The sequence below is a fragment of the Fonsecaea monophora genome (genome assembly GCF_001642475.1).
Source record: "Fonsecaea monophora strain CBS 269.37 chromosome Unknown Scaff121, whole genome shotgun sequence".
NCBI classification, from domain to species: domain Eukaryota; kingdom Fungi; phylum Ascomycota; class Eurotiomycetes; order Chaetothyriales; family Herpotrichiellaceae; genus Fonsecaea; species Fonsecaea monophora.
In genome coordinates, this window is record NW_019174052.1 from 16,534 (window position 1) to 35,059 (window position 18,526).

The 18,526-nt window shown below is 52.2% G+C and overlaps 4 protein-coding genes across 4 annotated transcripts; 2 read left to right on the forward strand and 2 right to left on the reverse strand.

The window, feature by feature from the left end:
• Positions 1-1,066: 1,066 nt before the first annotated feature.
• On the forward strand, positions 1,067-3,274 carry AYO21_10474 (hypothetical protein; the record flags this gene model as incomplete). Its single annotated transcript, XM_022660391.1, has 1 exon — positions 1,067-3,274. The coding sequence occupies one exon, from the start codon at positions 1,067-1,069 to the stop codon at positions 3,272-3,274; it is 2,208 nt and encodes a 735-aa protein (XP_022507286.1).
• Positions 3,275-4,571: 1,297 nt separating this feature from the next.
• Positions 4,572-9,148, reverse strand: AYO21_10475 (hypothetical protein; the record flags this gene model as incomplete). The annotated part of the gene is made up of 2 exons (XM_022660392.1): positions 4,572-4,752; positions 4,803-9,148. The coding sequence occupies 2 exons, from the start codon at positions 9,146-9,148 to the stop codon at positions 4,572-4,574; spliced, it is 4,527 nt and encodes a 1,508-aa protein (XP_022507287.1).
• A 1,230-nt stretch (positions 9,149-10,378) lies between these two features.
• Positions 10,379-12,496, forward strand: AYO21_10476 (translation initiation factor RLI1; the record flags this gene model as incomplete). The annotated part of the gene is made up of 5 exons (XM_022660393.1): positions 10,379-10,398; positions 10,451-10,475; positions 10,621-11,023; positions 11,080-11,241; positions 11,304-12,496. The coding sequence occupies 5 exons, from the start codon at positions 10,379-10,381 to the stop codon at positions 12,494-12,496; spliced, it is 1,803 nt and encodes a 600-aa protein (XP_022507288.1).
• A 2,494-nt stretch (positions 12,497-14,990) lies between these two features.
• AYO21_10477 (hypothetical protein) lies at positions 14,991-16,187 on the reverse strand (the record flags this gene model as incomplete). Its single annotated transcript, XM_022660394.1, has 1 exon — positions 14,991-16,187. One exon carries the CDS (start codon positions 16,185-16,187, stop codon positions 14,991-14,993), a length of 1,197 nt encoding a protein of 398 aa, XP_022507289.1.
• Positions 16,188-18,526: the final 2,339 nt, after the last annotated feature.

Consider the following 18,526-nt stretch of genomic DNA (forward strand, 5'->3'; position numbering starts at 1 on the left):
ATTCTGTACGAAGCCCATTGAATAAATGTATTGGCCGAGCAATGTCCGCTCCCATTTGCCGGTGGTATGGGGATTCTCTGAGATCTCGGTCAGAGGCCGTTGGGGTCGTATGTGCGAGATGCAACGCTGGGCATGACTAAGAGATTCGATGATTGGGTTGAGGTGGAACTCGCATGGTCAGAATGATGTCCTGACGAGGGCGACGGATGTACGCAGTACGGAGTAGTCCGTACATCGAAAGGACGATCTCAGGGATCCATGGGTGGTGGTCACGAGTATTAGACCTCGTGCGGAGAGCGAGGAGGAGATGGAGAATCTGACTATGCCGTTTCTTCCGATCATGATGGAGGTGTCGCTGCTTGTAACAGATGGGCGCAGGTGGCACAGTGAGTACCCGTTGGAAGGGCATCTGTCATCATCAACTCAACGCCATGATCGTTCTCGCATCGCATCGCAGTGACCACGACGATCATATCGAGATCAAGTGACGGGTAAACAGGAGTTTTGATGGGTTCATGGCGTTGGTTGGCGTGGTACGTGCATGGCTTTCGGAGGCGGTAAGGACGGTTGATGCCCAGCGCAGGTGGAACCTGATCTGCGGTTGGTTGTCGTCTCAACCGCGCAGCCCAAACAAAAAACCCGCCTGCGGTCAGAGTCTCAATCGCAGGCTTCGCTCACCACTTCAACACACTATCGCATCATCTATTGCTTTTGTCTCCGTAGTCTATCTGTCCATGTGTGCTTTAATGTCCCCCGCGCTGATCCAGTTCTCATTTTGGTTATATTTGGATTTGCACTTCGCCTGATACTGCCGTCTTGCTTGACAGTTCAGCTGTAAAGTAGGACGTCAAGATCGCTGCCTCTACCAAATTGTTGCATATGCGGTGAACCATATCTCAGCTCAAACTTCAACGAATCTCGCGAAAATGTTTCACAAAAGAAACAGCATTGGCGGCAGAAAAGTCTCTCCGCCTCAACCTACATGCATGACTGCGGAACAGAAATGTAGGTGTCACTGTGAACCTTTACTCGCTCTCTTCTGCAGTCGTTCTTCATTCTCAAAAAGATGCCTCCACGAGAACCTACCTTTAAATCAAAGTACTCACATAGGCCTGCAGCAACCTATCTCGACAATCTCAGAAACAATCGTCCTGCCAGACCGACCGGATCCAGACCTGCGCCATTTCCATCCAGGAATTATGGCTCCCTAACGTCCCAGTCTTCGTTGGCGCGGTCCGACTCAGCTCCAACTACTGGCTCCAAGCATGAAGATGCCCAAGATGATTCTGAAAGCGGGCCTCCAACTGTACAAAAGTCGTTTTCGTTCTCTTCTACTTCCAGAGGTCGACCTCTCGCACAGCCTCCAGACAGTGATCGTCCGCTCCTGAGTGGAAGGAAAGTGTCTCCAACTGCCACTGTCCAGGTTCCCTCGGTTGCTCAAGAAGGAGTGTACGTCGAGTCTGTTACGCGAAGGCTGGAAAAAGAGGAAGCACACAGTATACGGGAAGCGTTGGAGCTTATCGACCAAAAGGATGAAGAACGACGGATCTATGATGCGGCCAAAGACGAGGCCGCCGAGCTGGTCTGGAAGCATCAATACCCCAAAGCCGCAGAAGAAGAAAAGGTGGCTCCCTATCGAAACCCAGACTTGAAGGCCAGGGAGAGACGACAGAATAGCGGGCACCGTCAGGCTAGCGGTTCCAGGAAAGTCTCTTTTCCTACTCCGAACAGCAAGATATATGAAGAACCAGAACCCGAAGAGGAAACGTCAAGACCGTCTGCTGCGCCTCCTAGCACCGACATGCCACTGAGAGCTAAGTCACGCAACAGACTTCCCTGGCTGAGAACGAAAAGTCTGGAAAAGGAAGGGGATCCCACACAGGTTCTTCAGGGTAAAAAGTTCGACCGTTTCGAGATTCACAGAAATCCACCGACCCAGTCACGTAAAGCCGACTACACAGAGAACACGCCTCCACGGACATCTACCGTCGAAGTGATCGAAGAAGTTGAGACACCCAATTCCACTGGCACTTTGGAAATTCGGAGTGAAGAAATTCGAGCAGCAACTAGCATGAAGAGGAAAGACCGGAGCCCTAATCTTCCTACGCCAACAGCTGTCAGCGATCAACTTGGCCGACCGATTGTCAGCTTTGATCCGACATGGAAACGACCCAGTGACTCGCCGAGGACAAGTATGGATGTCGACAAACCGAGCTTGGTGTTGACGGAGGCACCTGCAGCACGACCATCGCCGAAGCCAGCGCCCAGTATACCAGAAGTCTCGGTATCTGCCCCAGCCATACCTACGATCAATGTCCCAGATGATGGGCCAGTGATTCCAGTCATTAATGTGCAGGGAGACGACGCCTCCTCAACAGTGCCAGTAATTAATGTCTCGGATCAATCCAATCCTGCTGCGACCACGTCCAGACCTTTCCAAAAACACTCATCTTCCGCACCGACGAAACCCAGCGGCACCGTGGTTAAAACGCCCTCACAGCGCCTTCCCTGGCTTTCATCTCGACAGTCGATGCCCACTGTGTCATGCTCGAGCTGTGCACTGCCCATTTCTGGTCGCATCGTGACAGCCTCGGGTTCTAATGCCCGCGACCTCAAAGCCCGCTTCCATCCTGAATGCTTTACTTGTCACCACTGTGCCACACCCCTCGAGTGTGTGTCCTTCTACCCTGAGCCAGATTCATCACGCCTTTCCCGTCTCGGAATCACCTCTACTTCCGACCCCGATTCCGCCGAGCCTCCCAATCTCAACCCGGACGACCTCGCACTTCTCGAGAACGACCCCCTGAGATTCTTCTGCCACTTGGATTTCCACGAGTTCTTCTCGCCTCGGTGTCGAAGTTGCAAAACCCCCATCGAAGGAGAGATTGTCATCGCGTGTGGTCACAGCTATCACGTCGACCACTTTTTCTGTGCGGAATGCGGAGATCCGTTCTCGTCCACCACGCCATTCGTGGAGGGGAACGACGGATACGCCTACTGTGTGCGGTGCCACACGAAACGCACATCTGCCCGATGCCGGAGTTGTAAATCACCTATCCTGGATGAGATCACGGTGGAGGCATTGGGCGGCAAATGGCACGGTGCCTGCTTCGTGTGCTGCGAATGCGGTGGTGGCTTCGGTGACGAGGGGAGATTCTTCGTCCGAGAGGTCCACATCGAGCCGACGGATAAGGAGAAGAGGAAGGGCATCACGAGGAAAGTGGAGGAACGCGCAGTGTGTGGAGGTTGCGAGGAGAGGAGACTGAAGGCTTGATCCCGGTCGGAGAGCGGAAGAGAGGCACAAGAGGGCGCAGCATATGGTCACATTGGGTTGATGGTGAGGGTGAGAGGGTATCGTCTCTTGGAGTTTTGGAGCGGCACTTCGCTGGAAAGGAGGGAGGGGGGAATATCCTGGTGTTTGGGTGTGTCTGGCCGGGCACAGCTTCGTCTGCCACGCTTCTATGCTCAACGACGTCGTACGGCAGCTGTAGATCGATTGCGTTCTTTTTCTCTCAGTGCTCTCGTCGTATTCCTGGCACATGTAGAATCTAATCGCACTAGAGCCGGTGAAGAACAGTCGCACAGAGTCTGACCGTTGCTCCTACAGGAACTACTGTGTATTGCCCACAATGACCAAGTATTGAAATAATTTGTATCATTGGATTCTAGAGTAATAGACGGAGGGATGCATCTGGTCTCGTGTCCGAAGCATTCAACTTGCCTTCCTTCCAACCATCCATCCATTGGCAAGGTACAATGCCTTGCCATCATCTGCAACATCACCTTCAATAGCGAGTCTGCCACCATGATGTTCCCCTGCGTGCCACCAAGAGCCTTACACATTCCATCTTCATGCCTGAAGCATGTGAACGTGCCCAGCTTGCATCTCCGAATCTACTTCCTGCGTTCTCCAAGGTCGTCGTCATTCCGTAGTTCCATATCCACGGCCGTTCGATCCCATCACCATAGCCTCATTCACGTTGACCTTTTCACCCCTCCGAGAGCAAGATTCAGGTTGTCCGTCTCCAACATGTCATTGTAGGCCTTTACTCTTTCGTCCTCCCCCAATAAAAAGGTCTTTGTCTTGATCCGAACTCCCGTACTCCTCGCTTAGGCAATCGCTGCATGTCGAATGACTTTTGTCCAATCCAACTCAACGCCGACCCTTCGTTGAATCCCGCAAAATCAAGGGTAGAAAGAATGAATCGTATCAGCCTCGCACCGAAAGCATGATAGGCGTTGTTGTCTTGCTCGACTCAACGGTCCACTTCCTCTTCTCATGCTCGTCCGCAACATGACTTCGTCCAATTCCCATCTGCCATGGGACTGTAGAGTTTTCTTCGCGTGCCGTGTCGTCGAGAATCTTATCCGACAGACCCAATCGGCACAACTAAACCTTAGCAATAGTTTGTTTTGAAGTAAATGCTTTTCCCCATATGTGTTCCTTTTTGTAGATGTAAAATGCATTCCCCGATCAAGTAGGCAGAATAATCTTGTGGTACTCATGTCTGTGTATCTTACACCCGTGAGCGTACAACCCATCTGGGTACACTCACAATACCTTCCGCTTCCTAACGCGGAGGCGAAGTCTGATAGCTCCCGTTCGTCGCTCGACCGTCGACATTGCTGGATTCGTCATTGGGTGAACCCTCATCCGCAAGCTTGTTGTCCGAAGCAACGATCTTGCCATGGATGTTTTGGAGCTCTTTGCCTTTGATGCCCTTGTTGGGCCAGTATGTAGCGGCATAGTCCCTATGACACGTTAGTACAACCCATGCAGAATGTGCGTCAATAAAACTCACCAGAAGCGTTTCTCCACCGACTCTTGGTTGTCGTCGAGCTCGGCAACTTGGTCGGTGATGAAATTCCCAATCTGCTTGAGCAACACGCGTAGCTCATTAGCCCGGGTCTGGCCATCCGGGATGGCACTCTTTGTTGTAGCTTTGATCTTTCTCAAGCTTTCCCTAACAGGCTTGAACAACATGTCCAAGAGAGGATCAACTTCGGCTGAGGCGGCATTGGTTGAATTTTCGGTTCGTCGGTGGTCGCTGCCGTGCCGATGGTGAGAGCTGTGGGCATGTTCATCACGGTGCCTGCGCTCTTTATGTTCTCTGCCCTCACCCTCATGCTTGACATGACTGTGACGACTCTCAGATTTTGGAGTTCCATATCTCTCAGAGCCCTCACGATGAGTCTGGCTGACTGCTCTATGTCGAGGCTTCTCGGACTCGCGGTATCCCTTGCGATTTACAATCGGAGCGGGAGATGAACCGGATTTCTCGGCGTGATACTTCTTGTTGTTGCGGTGGTGGTTCTCAACGGCTCGCTTGGCGACGGGGTCGTCTGCATACTTGCTCTTTAAGACGGAGATGAGATAGTCGGCGCGGCGAACAAGGTGGACAGCACCAGGGGACTTTGCGTTTTTGTCCTCGGTCCTCTCGCGTTCTGCCTTTTTGTCGACGCGATGCTCTTCGAGGAAGAATTTGTCTTTTAACCCGAGGTCGGGGTCGTCACGGATCTTTTCCCAAGCACCGTAGCCGTGTCGGGCAATACCCACGCATAGCATGCCATCTTCTCTTGCACCCCACGGACAAGAATATCCCGCGGCCTTGGTCGCTTCTGGGATACGGAATGATTTAAAGTCTGGGTCTTTTGACGTAACATCTCGGAGGAGACGCATCTCTCCAGGTCGCTCAAGGATGGTCTCAGCGTTGATTCTTTTAACGCCATGTAACTCGAACAGGACCGCTTTCTTGTCTTTCTTGGTGATCGGTCGATTCGATGTCCGTTCCAGATCGGCCATCCGTTTCTGCTCTTCCTTGAAGAGCTCCTCCGACTTGTCCCAGACCTCTTGCATGGCAGCTTTGACAACCGAGATGTCTCTACCTCGAAGCCGGGCTTCTGTCGGAAACTCTTCTTGACGATCATCAATCGAGCCGTAGCGGAGATGGCCTTTGATAAGATATCGATATTCACGTTCACTCAATGGGCGCGAAGGATCCGCCTTGGGACCTTCATCGGATTCGCTCTCAGAGTCAATATCTTTGTGGCGTTGCTCCTGGCGTCGAGCCTTGCGCGCTTCACGATCCTCTACCTGGTGATTTCGGCTTCGGGGTTTGTTCTGTTCAATGACATCGGCCAGGAACTTCTCGTCAGCTTTTCGCTGCTCCTCCTTTTTAATCTCCTCTAGTTGTTCCTTAGGGATGATGTCGTCCCAGGATAGTTCATCGACCTTCACATCGACAAAGTCGAAGCTTCGCAGAAACTCTTCACCGCCATCGGCGTCGGTGCCGTCCGGTTGCTCAACTTTGTAGTCTTCGGCATTGTTGAGCACAGCGTCCAAGTCTAGCTCCTCAAGCTTCTTCTGGTTGTCCGTCTGCTCAAACATTTTCTGGCCACGTTTCTTGAGGATCCTGGAGATCTCGCTAGAACTGCCTGGTTCTCCCACAAAGGCGTTTCGTCGGGCTTGTGTCTCTTTGTCGGTAACACCACGTTGAATGGTCAAAAACTCAAGCATCAATTTGTTTCTGGCACGCTCAAGAATTTCTTCCTCGATGGTCTCCTTGGAGACTAAGCGGTACACACTTACTGGTCTGACTTGGCCAATCCGGTGAGCGCGAGCCATTGCTTGAAGGTCTGCCTGTGGGTTCCAGTCAGAGTCGAAGATGATGACTGTGTCGGCGGTCATCAAGTTGATCCCGAGACCACCAGCTCGGGTGGAGAGCAAGAAGCAGAAATCAGTGCTGTCCGGGGCATTGAAATGGTCTATGGCAATACGCCGAGGAGCAGCGGCGATAGTACCATCAAGACGTTGATAGGCATGACCTCGGTAATCCATATAGTCTCCAAGTATGTCGAGCATTCTGACCATCTGACTGAAGATCAAGACGCGGTGCCCGTCACGTTTGAGCTTTGTGAGAAGTTGGTCCAGAAGCATCATCTTGCCACTACTCGTGACAAGAGCACGCAAGACCTCCTCACGGCGAGCTCCTTCTGGGACAAGGCGTTCCTCAGCAGTGGGGAACATGAATGGATGATTGCTGGCCTTCTTCAGTTCCATCATAATATTTAGGAGCGACTGTTTCTGGCCTTTGGCACCTTGGTTGAGGGCGGCATAGTTCTTGGTCAGAATGTTCTTGTAATATTCAAGCTGAATGTCAGACAATTCGACGCGGATAATCTTTTCCGTCTTCGGCGGCAAGTCTTTCTCCACTTTCTGCTTCGTTCTTCGAAGCATATAGGGCTTGATGTCCTCGGTGAGTTTGGCTATCTTAGCACTTGCTTCTTCGTTAGTCAGGTCCATGTTCTCGTCGATGTTGACAACACCAGGGTTCAAGAAGTCAAACAAGGCAGAAAGCTCTCCGAGGTTGTTCTGTACAGGAGTACCTGTGATAAGCAGTCGAGCTGGGGCTTTGAATTCCCGTAACCGGTCGTACAGCTGGGAATCACGATTCTTAAGACGGTGAGCTTCATCGACAGCCATAAATTGCCACTTAATCTGACTCAGGAATGGCGCATCTTGCAACACATACTCGTAAGTTGTGAGAAGAACATGAAAGCGCGGATGGCGGAAGTTTCCATCTGGGAGCAGCTCGTAATCTCTGATGATATTTCGAGCGCTTTGGTTGCCGTTGTAGACCACGTAGTTGAGGTCAGGGGACCATAGATCGAAAGTTTCTGCCCAGGCCGGCATGGTTGACAGGGGAACGGTGACAAGGAAAGGTCCTTGCTGACCGCGATCATGTCGAAGCCAGCTCAGGAATGCAACAGTTTGGACAGTCTTGCCGAGACCCATCTCGTCGGCGAGAACGACATTTTTCCCTTTGACCCAGTTGTAGGCAAGAAAGTTCAAGCCGGTCATCTGGAAGTCTCTGAGTGTACCGCCCTTGATGTAGGATGGCTGATCCCGCACCGGTTGAAATGGTGAACGAGTCGAGGCGTTACTCTCAGTCTGGTTAGACTTGAACTCTTCTCGTCTGCGGTTGATATATCTGTCGATCTCGTTTTGCGCAATCTGACTAATTAGGCTTGATGCCTCCCATGTTGCCTGGTCATAGAAGAGACCTTTCCACTTGACGTAGTATTCAGTGCCTTCTTCGCCATCGCGATCTCCAATAACTCTTTCGACCTTCTTGTAATCGTCGAGGGCATCGATGTATTGCTCACGATCAAGAATCCACTTTTCCTTATCTTCTGGCGCGATGGTGGGATCGGTCTGACTGCGAATATCTTCCATCAAGGTCTTCTTGATGTAGTTTTCCAGTCGCCGGACGCTCCGGACACCAGCAAGCGACTCGATCGTCTCCCACGTAGCGTGGTAGTAGGCTTTCTGCTGCCATTTGATAAGATATTCGTACTCATCCTTGGAGTGCGTTGGGGTGGTAACGTCAGCCTTGAGACGATGATTTAAGACAATGTCAATGGCGGGTGAGTTGTCTTCTTGACCGTTGACCCAGTAGTTGGGGGTCATTGTCTCGGGATCATCGTCTTCGAACATATCGTCATCGTCGTCTTCATTGTAAGTAGATACTTTGGCAGCTCGACGAGTGGAGAAGCGGATTTCAGCGTGTTGAGGTGTCAGGCTCTCGGCAGACTGTAACAATCTCCGGCGCTGTTTCTTGGAAAGCTTTGCGCGTCGGCCGCCATAAGCATCAGAATCGTCATCGGAATCGGAGGGAGACTCGACTATGGGGGTAGGCTGCTTTGACGAGCGTTGAGAAATGTGACGCGCACGCTTCCGGGGACGAGCAACAACGTCCGAGTCCGATTCATGCTCTTCAGAAGATTCTGCCATGTTGGGGACATGTCGAGCCCGTCCACTCCGTCTCAGACCATACATTTCTGGGTTGTTCCGAATATAGTCATCTTCCTCGACTGGATGGGCTTTCCTCTTCGCAGGTCTAATGGAATCGTCCGAGGAAGAATGGCCTTCGTCCGCTTGTGCACCATTCACCCGCATAGAGGCATCCATCTCGTAGTCGGCATCACCCTCGGCGTCATGCTCATCGGAGCTGGGTTCATCATGGTCTGGCATGTGTTCGTCGTCATCCTCGTTGTCGACATGTGACGGCGAGGCTAAGGCAGCAACGGGCTCTGCGGGCTCCGACAGCTCGCTCTCACTGTCTGAATATTTCGCGCCATTCTGCATGGTGACCGGCGGTGACGGAGGAGGTTCAGAGGCCGGTGAAGGTTGGGATATTGAGGGAGGTTGAGGTTCGACAAGGGCACCGGAGGCTGTAAGAAACAAAGCGTCAGCAAGGTCGGCCAAATGGAAGAGACCAGTACTCAAACAGCCACGGAACCAAGTAATTTGGACCTCCGCGATTCAGAAAAGCTTCAAAGGGGCAATGTAGAGTACGCGTGAGATGAACAATGGGCAATATAAGATGAATTCGATCAAGTTGGACGACGACGAGATGATTTTGGGTGTGCCAAAGTCGGGTGACTCTTGCGCAGCTTTCCCTGCCACATCTCGGCCAAGGACGTTGCTGGTAGAGCACAGCAGAACCGACTTTCACATTTCCAACAAGTTGCTAGAATTTCTCCAACCGCGATGTATTGTACTTAACGCGGGAGCGTTGAGCTTGAAGGCGAGGCCGAGCAGCCGCCGATCAAAGGAATGGCGGCCGAGTCTGGAAACGGGACGAGCAGAATCAGCACGACAACGGGAAAACTTACACTCCATCATCAACAGACAGAGCCCATCAGGCACCTGAAGGTCTTTCAAGGTCGCAATAGACGTTGTATATAGAAGTGGTCTGGAAAGATTGTGGTGGGTGTGGATGGAGAGAAATATGGGCTCACACGAGACGAGAGGGACGAGGCTTTGGGGTAAAAAGTAAGAGGAAGTGCAAGCGCAGTTTGACAGGGCAAGCGGCAGGGAAGGACCTGTTCCAGGCCTAGCCAGTTAATGAGTGGCCGAGTTACCTAGGTAGGTTTAGGGAGGACCTACTCGCCGCCTCAACCGCCCAGTTCACCAAACGCCGGGGAGGGTCAGGCAGGCCCTCCTTTGGCCCTGGTTTGGGCAGGTGAGGCGGGACATTGGCGCCTTGGCGTGCCTGATCCAATCACAGCCGTAGGAATTTTGATTTTTTGGTTGGCCACTGCCTCTGTGTGTGTCATTCACAATGAAGCCCCATCGAGGGACCATTTCTGGCCGTCCACAATTCACTGCCCTCATTCATTTCATTCACTCACCGCACCCTCAACAAACCACAATAGCCACCTGGCTGGTCAGTTGGCTACTGCTCTTGTTGACGGTGACTCATTCGCACAATTTCTCAGCGTTCAGAATTCTTTTCACCTCGCAGCATCGTCGTTTTCAGTCGTCACCCACTACTACATCTTTCGAAAGCCATTGCCCTCAATTAACGTCACCATGTCGGACAAATTGACGAGGTATGCTCTCATTCCGCGGTACTTTGGTCCTCGTATACTGACCAGTCTCAAGGATTGCCATTGTCAACAGCGACAAGGTGGGAGGGGCCTCTGCTCGCCTGTGCCTTGCCGTTTGTATGTTGCTAACATTTCAATTTCTGCCCCGCAGTGCAAGCCAAAAGTGAGCCAAACCACCACCAACACTCCGATTTCCAGCGATACCAGGGCTGACCCTGTCACTAGAAATGCCGTCAAGAATGCAAGAAATCATGCCCCGTCGTCCGAACAGGCAAACTTTGCATTGAAGTTACCCCCGAGTCCAAAATTGCGTACATTTCGGAAATGCTGTGCATTGGTTGCGGTATCTGCCCCAAGAAATGCCCATTCGGGGCCATTCACATCATCAACCTGCCCACAAATCTTGAAACCCAAGTCACCCACCGATATTCGGCAAACAGCTTCAAGTTGCACAGACTGCCTATGCCGCGGCCTGGTCAGGTTTTGGGATTGGTGGGGACAAACGGTATCGGAAAGAGTACGGCCTTGAAGATTCTCAGTGGCAAGTTGAAACCCAACTTGGGTCGCTACGACAACCCACCAGACTGGGAAGAGATTCTGAGATACTTCCGTGGATCTGAATTGCAGAGTGAGCACTACCAAGAGCCATGTTTGTGGAGATGCACTTCTAATTCGGGGTACCAGACTATTTCACAAAGGTGCTCGAAGACAACCTCAAGGCCATTGTCAAGCCACAATATGTGGATCAACTACCGCGAGCCATCAAGGGCCCCGTGAAGACGGTCAAGCCGCTCATTGAAGCCAAGTCTGAATTGGGCAACCTCACCCACATCATGGACGTCTTGGGTGAGTAACCAGATAACATCTATTTTACAATCGAAGAACAGAATGAGTACTGATTTTGGCAGAGCTGAATGCTGTCTCTGACCGAGAGATTGCTCTTCTCTCTGGTGGAGAGTTGCAGCGGTTTGCTATCGCCCTCGTTTGCGTGCAAAGGGCGGATGTGTACATGTTTGATGAACCTTCGTCATACCTTGATGTCAAACAACGTCTTAGCGCCGCCAGAACCATTCGCGAACTCCTCCGACCCGACGACTATGTCATTGTTGTCGAACACGATCTGTCAGTCCTCGACTACCTCTCCGATTTCATCTGCGTTCTCTACGGTAGACCTGCTGTGTATGGAGTGGTGACTCTTCCTGCCTCGGTTCGGGAAGGCATCAACATCTTCCTCGACGGCAATATCCCCACTGAGAACTTGCGCTTCCGTGAGGAAAGTCTGACCTTCCGCATCGCCGAAGCTGGTGAGGACTATATGGTCGACAAGGCCCGTGCCTTTGAGTACCCCTCCATGGAAAAGACCCTCGGATCTTTTCACCTGAAGATCGAAAAGGGCAGGTTCACCGATTCGGAGATCATTGTCATGATGGGAGAAAATGGTACAGGCAAAACAACCTTCTGTAAAATGCTCGCCGGCGTGGAGAAGCCCGACGGCACTCAGAAGGTCCCTGCCATGAACATTTCGATGAAACCTCAAAAGATCACTCCGAAGTTCCAGGGTACTGTCCGCCAGCTCTTCTTCAAGCGCATCAAGGCGTCCTTCCTAAGCCCGCAGTTCCAGACAGATGTATACAAGCCTCTGAAGATCGACGACTTTATCGACCAGGAAGTGCAGAACCTGTCTGGTGGTGAGTTGCAACGTGTGGCTATTGTTTTGGCACTCGGCCTCCCCGCAGACATCTACTTGATCGACGAACCATCCGCGTACCTAGATTCAGAGCAACGTATCATAGCGGCGCGCGTGATCAAGCGTTTCATCATGCACAGCAAGAAGACAGCCTTCATTGTCGAACACGATTTCATCATGGCCACCTACCTTGCCGACCGTGTGATCGTGTTTGACGGCAAACCATCTGTGGACGCCCGTGCCAACACACCCGAATCCCTACTGACTGGCTGCAATAAGTTCCTCAAGAATTTGGATGTCACCTTCCGTCGGGACCCTAACTCGTACCGTCCGCGTATCAACAAGTACCAGTCCCAATTGGACCAAGAGCAGAAACTATCCGGGAACTACTTTTTCCTGGAGGAATCGAGTTGAAACTCCCTTAACAATATTCACGAAGGGCATCTTCAAGAATGAACGGAACCATCGACGGAACGACGGTCACGACAAACACGACGAGCATGAATACCAGCACCGACACCAGCATCACGAGAGTACGAATGACAATGGCAACGAACCTTTTGACGCCGAGACGGCCTCAGGGCTGAAAAGCACGGGTAAAAGGGCCAAAAGACGCCGCGGTGGAGTCGTCGTCTCGGACGATGACGAGGCTGAGGACCACGAAAGTGACGACGAGGCCGACGGCGTGTGCTTCTGGCGGTGTAAATTGCCCTGTTGGACTATATGTTTCTCACCACTGGACGGCTCTATCGAGGGCCACTCCAGCTGTTCTGATGGATCAGTTGCAACATCCCCATCCGTCATCATGCATGAAAAGCATACTTTGGTCTGGCTTAGGTGGAACACCGTCAAATGGACTTATCACTCGACGCGTGGTGCATGCAGTGCCACCGTTTTGATGGAGTCTGAACGACTCTGACAGAAGAATGAAAGGACCAGAAGGTCAAGGTGGAGTGAAATAGATTAGGTGCGGAAATATCTGTCTCCAGCCTGGCCAGAGAATGAGGATCTTGGGACTACTTTTGGAGACCAAGAGGGAGGAGAGGGAGAGAGGAGGGAATGATTTTACGACATATGCTCTCTTTCAACACCGAGGAACAAAAGGTCGATTGTGGCGACGTCACCATAAGTAAGGGGACAGACAATGAAACTGCTTGTTTTGTCGGAGGAGTGATGGAGGGATATGGATTGATTGACCCATAGTCATTCCTTTTATTTCGCTATTTTGCTCAGATCGATATTAGAATGTTACGATATCATTCCTAGAAAGAAGTGACCAATCTCTCTCAGAGTTGTAGGATACTTTGACACGCCTCGCAGTCTGTCCTTGCGGACAAGCATATACGACCTGACACGAGTCCCCTCGCTTCTGCTCGTGTTGCTCGTTTCTTTGGAGTTTTCCTTATCCGTAGCTTCGCCAGGGCCCGGTCCGGTCCGGCCCGAGAGCCAAAGTGTTGTCACAGACAAAATGTACCCGAGTCCTTGTAGCCATGGAGGTTGGTGCTCGTGCTCGGCTTTGTAGGACAGAGAGAAGGAGAAGGGGGGAGAGCAGTCATTTCTTTCTTTCACGAGTCGTGGTGAGATGATTTTCATTTGACTTGTCCTATTGGGATTGCGCGGACACTACGAGATGTCAATCTTGATCACAACCATTTCAGTCTTGGGATACTGAGTGTTCGAATTCTCACGTCTCACGCATACTTGGAACCCAGTTTGAACCCCGCAACACACCCATCAGACAGCATCTCACCCTCACGTATGGCCTCTTCTCTCTCCGTCTCCATCTCTCCGTTCCTCCAACTCCCACTCCCACCCCCTCCCCTTCGTGCACGTCACTCAAAAGCCAATATGAGTAGAGTCGCCGAAACACCAGGTCGACTGAAGCCAAAATCCAGGACAAAAAGAAGTACATCAACAAGACGAAACGTCCTCTTCCAAAGTCAACCTATCCTCAGTGCCATCTCAGGTTCACCTCCTTGTCGTTTCGAGGCATTTCTTCTCGTTCGTCCCTCCTGCCTTTTCTTCTCATCTTTGGTTTTGTGCTGGCGACGATTCCGGAAAGTCGACAGGACAGTCTCGTCTCCGGCTCCCGCTCCGTCCCTCGTGGCGAGTTGATGTGCCACGCCATCCTGCATGAACAAAAGAAAATAGTTTTGATGTAGTTATTGTAGCGGGTATACCCTGTTGCCTCAATACCTATCATCGGCGTCATTACCATATGTCGAGACAAGATACCAGTCGAGAGACGACAAATCTCGGTGCGACGCACTCATCACTCCGTGCAATAAGCTAATATGACAGAGCTGCAGAACCAATATTCCCAGTACGATCAATAAAGAGGACCGGCGAGTAGAGCCCCTGCGAGACGAGCTGCGTGCTCTTCATCATCCCTTTTTCGTCCTTGGCAGTTGTCGGAAATGTGAGCTTCCCAGTCCTGCTCTGGGTGCTCCCGCTCTCAAGCGGTAGCTGAAACATGCATTACAAATGAAATATCATCAGAACCCAAGTGCCATATGCCGCCAACGTGCTGGTTGATCAAGGCATCGTTGTCAGGTCGTCAAAGGCTGAGATCGACCTTGCGATCTGCGTAGAAGTGAAGTTGAATGCCAGCTTCCACAGCTGTGAGTGAAGATAAACAGAAAGAAGGGATAATCCACCCGAACCGAGCCAGCTTAGCTCAGCGGCTCAAGGTCGTCAAAAGATCGTTCATCAGTGGAGTGTGGTGTCGTGACAAGATATTCCCAAAACGCCCAAAAAATGCGTGACCTCCATCAAGAAGGTGCAAGGAGCGCGATCAATCCGTGCCGCGGCACCCTCAAAGGGGCTTGTCATGTCGAATGCCGGCCAAATTGTACGTCGACCGTCCTCCAGAAAGAAACGGTCGTGTCTCCAAAAGGTCATCATAATATTACATAGATCCCAGACTCAGGAGAGCTTCGATAGCGGCTCGTTCCTGAGAATCATTAACGCCAGCGCCAGTGGGAAATGTGAATGTGGTCGAGTGGTTCACGGGGATCGGGTTGGTCGGGGCAGTGTGCGCAACATCGGCTGGTGTTTTGGACCGATACCTTGGTCGATAAGAGTACGTCGCAATGGGTTGATATAGTCTGCCTGGACCAGACACCGATCTGCCTTGATTGGGAAGAGACCTGGCTCGAAGTGCGGCGGCTCCGATGCTAGCCCAGTCCTCCTCGTCTGTCATCTCCCCATCACCGAGGTCTTCGTCAAGAGGTTCAGGGGCGACCGAAGAGACGTAGCCGTCATCGTCATTATCCAAGGACATTTTATCGGCTTCGTGCTCCAGCATGTCTTGATCCTCATAATCCATTTCCGAGTGGGAGAAGACCGCCGAATTGCCGGTGTAGCTGGTCCCTAGGTTTTCCGACCCTGTACGCCAGGAACGTTGGGTCGGCACTTGGAGGCCTGAGTGGGAGTAGGAGGATGGTAAGCTTCCCGGAGGAGTGATAGTAGAGCCGTGACGCTCACGGGGTGGTTGGCCCTTCATCCGAGCGTCCCATCGGCCCCATCCGACCTTTTCAAATATCACGTCTCCGTCGCGGCCGGCGCTTTCGAGCCCACCACCACCTTTGCCTTCAAGTGCCGCTACGACCAGGCGACGCGCCTTGGCTGAAGTGATACGTGAGAAGCCGGGCACCGAGGTTGTCAGATAGCCCATGATGTGCCTGATGGCCAAAGGACCGTGAGACAGCAAGATGTCTGGGAGGTGATGTTTTGCCAGCATGTTCGGGGTGATGGCGCCTGCCGAGTCCAGGTCACCCAGACTGTCGAGTGCCTCAGCGCTCAACGCGGTGGGTTTAGGGTTGTCGGGCACATCTTGCAAGTCGATGTCTGAGTCCAACGCCGTGCTCTTGGGTGACAGGGGACCATGCTGGTTACTGTCTCGACGACTATGGCCACGCGGCAGGAGGTTCGGAGATATGGAGTTTGGAGGCGTTGGCAACATGCCAGCACGCTTCTTGGAGTTGGCCGATACAGCAGTGAAGTTGTCCCGGCCTTTGAGGGCATCGCGAGGCTTTGGAATATCGACAGATGCGGATTTGCCATTGAGGGCCATGCCCAAGGCCGAAACAGATGGAGGAGCCATGGTTCTTGATATACTGCGACAAGAATTCTCGTGCGTTTAGATGCTATACGATTATGAGTCAGCCAGTGATATAAGGGAGACATCGCGACGCGTCACAGGGGTGAGGCCCCAGATAGTGATTATAGAGAGACGGCTATGACTCACCACTTGACAATATTCGACGGATACAAGAGGCGATAGCTCTTATCGGATCTGATGGTAGTTGAGGGCACTTGGTTTGGCTGTTGCGCAATGGTCAGGTTATCTCAGACCAAAGTCGATTTGCAAGGTCAGCGACGCAGGGTGGTGAGCTTGTGAGTCAGAGCGAGGCGAGAAGAGACGACCTAAACGGTTGTCTCTCGTTGAAGCGAAATCTTCCCTTTGGATAAGGAAGATGTAGAGGAGAAGAAAGAAAGACAAGACGATGGAAGTGAATGGATGTTCTGATAAACAAAGCGGGGGTGGTGGGCGAAGTTGGTGGTGCAGTGCGCAGCGTGCAGGTGCAGGTGCCGATTTGGTTGGTAGACAGATTGGGTAATGTTTGGTTTGTTGTAATAACATGCAGAGTTGCAGATGAAAAGGCGAGGAATGGGGGGGCGATGGATGGAGATGATGACCTCTTGGAAATGGGATGGGGGGAATGGCGAGGACCTGGAAGTCTTGGGGGGCTGCCTATTACACGGCTAGGCTTCCCCAAAGCCCTTGCCCACGAGCAGGTTCCAAGGCCCGACGGGGAGCAAACTTGGTTAGATTATCAGTCATAGGGGCGGCAACCTCGAGAACAAAGGGCAATTTAGCCACTAAACCTGGACGGAGTGCCTACAAATGGGATGGGGAATTGGCCAGCTGAACAGTGACCTGGTTGAATCCCCCCACCCGTCACTAGTCACGCTCCGGGAATCGGTGGAGCGGCTGGTCGGAAGTTGGGATGATAGAACCATCACGGGTTCATGTACAAACCGGCACCAGGCACCAAATGGATGCCTCCCGGGGCGCTTCTCCTTTACTTGATAGGCCTATAAGCAGGGACTCTGGGGGTTGCCGCGTGGCTAAAGATCTGCACTCTGACAGGCTGCAAGTTGAGCAGTTGGGCTGAGACCAGAGCAGGTGGGGTTTCAGTCCAGCATCCAATAAGGCGCGTTCAACGCCAACACATGGGCATGAATCACAGCATCGAGTCTTCCTCACCAACTCCTCAAACTAACTCTCCTGTCGTCTGCGCAAACCCCTCTCCGCGTACCCGTCTCTTCGTGTATTCATCTCTGAAGACAGCCAAACTGTAACTCCTCCTTCCTTGACGCCGCGACCACACTAGAAAACCCCGGAGCGCATCCAACAACCAACTCGCATCGTCCTACCAGTCGGGTTGAACCAGGTGGGCTCGTTATCTTCGGATTCGCATAAGATAAGCCAGAACCTATTTGATACGGGCAAAGACGGAGGAGTCGCCACGTCCCCGAAAGAAGTTCTATCGCGGCGCGGAGAATGAGATAGGGAAGACCCTCAAGATACTAACCCATTTCTCCCACATCCTAATAATGTCATGATCAGTCCCGAAGCTGCTCACCTGTTCACCTGGCCGAGCCAAGCAAAGAACAGCCTCGTCGCCGAGAAGGCCTCAACGTCATGATCCGCCTCGTCTGAACGTCGACGCCACCCTGCCTACCCAATTCCTTGATTCATCACCCTCGGCCCCCCGGGGCATTATGTGGTAATACTGAATCGAGGATGAAGAGCAAGAGAATTTCATGATGATGATTATGGAGTAAGACAAACCTGTCCGATCGCTCAGCTGATCCTTGATCAACCGTCGAGAACCGGGCTACACAAAGGGAAATACTCCACCTCCTTACTGTCTCACGCCCTGCTACTATCCTTAGACTCCTGCCCGCTTGTCCCTCCGGCACGTGTTACAACCGCACGGGTATATCAATCCTGACGATTCTGTCATGCTCGCCGTCGATGCCCGGCATTCCCCATCTCTGCCACCCGGCTTGACGGCAACCTTTGCAGCTCCTGGATAAATTCTGCGGAAACTTCTCCACCATCAGGCGGGGGAACAAAAGACACAAAAAGCTATTGACGAGGTACAGACATGCATGGTTGCGGAAGGAGAATCTACTTGATACTTGTCTTTCTCAAGAGTCCACACTGCCCCCATGTTACGCCATCTCCGGCCAGGCCTTGCCGGACACCAAAACCACCCACTCCACTGATTCACGCGCGTCGATCCCGTCATCTGATTCGCGCTCCTCAAACGACATAGCAAGTTTTACCCTACATTACATGGTCAATTGGAAAGACGGACGTGGCGTCTCCTCTCGCCGTGATATATCCTCTTCCGACTTGTCCGTCATCAA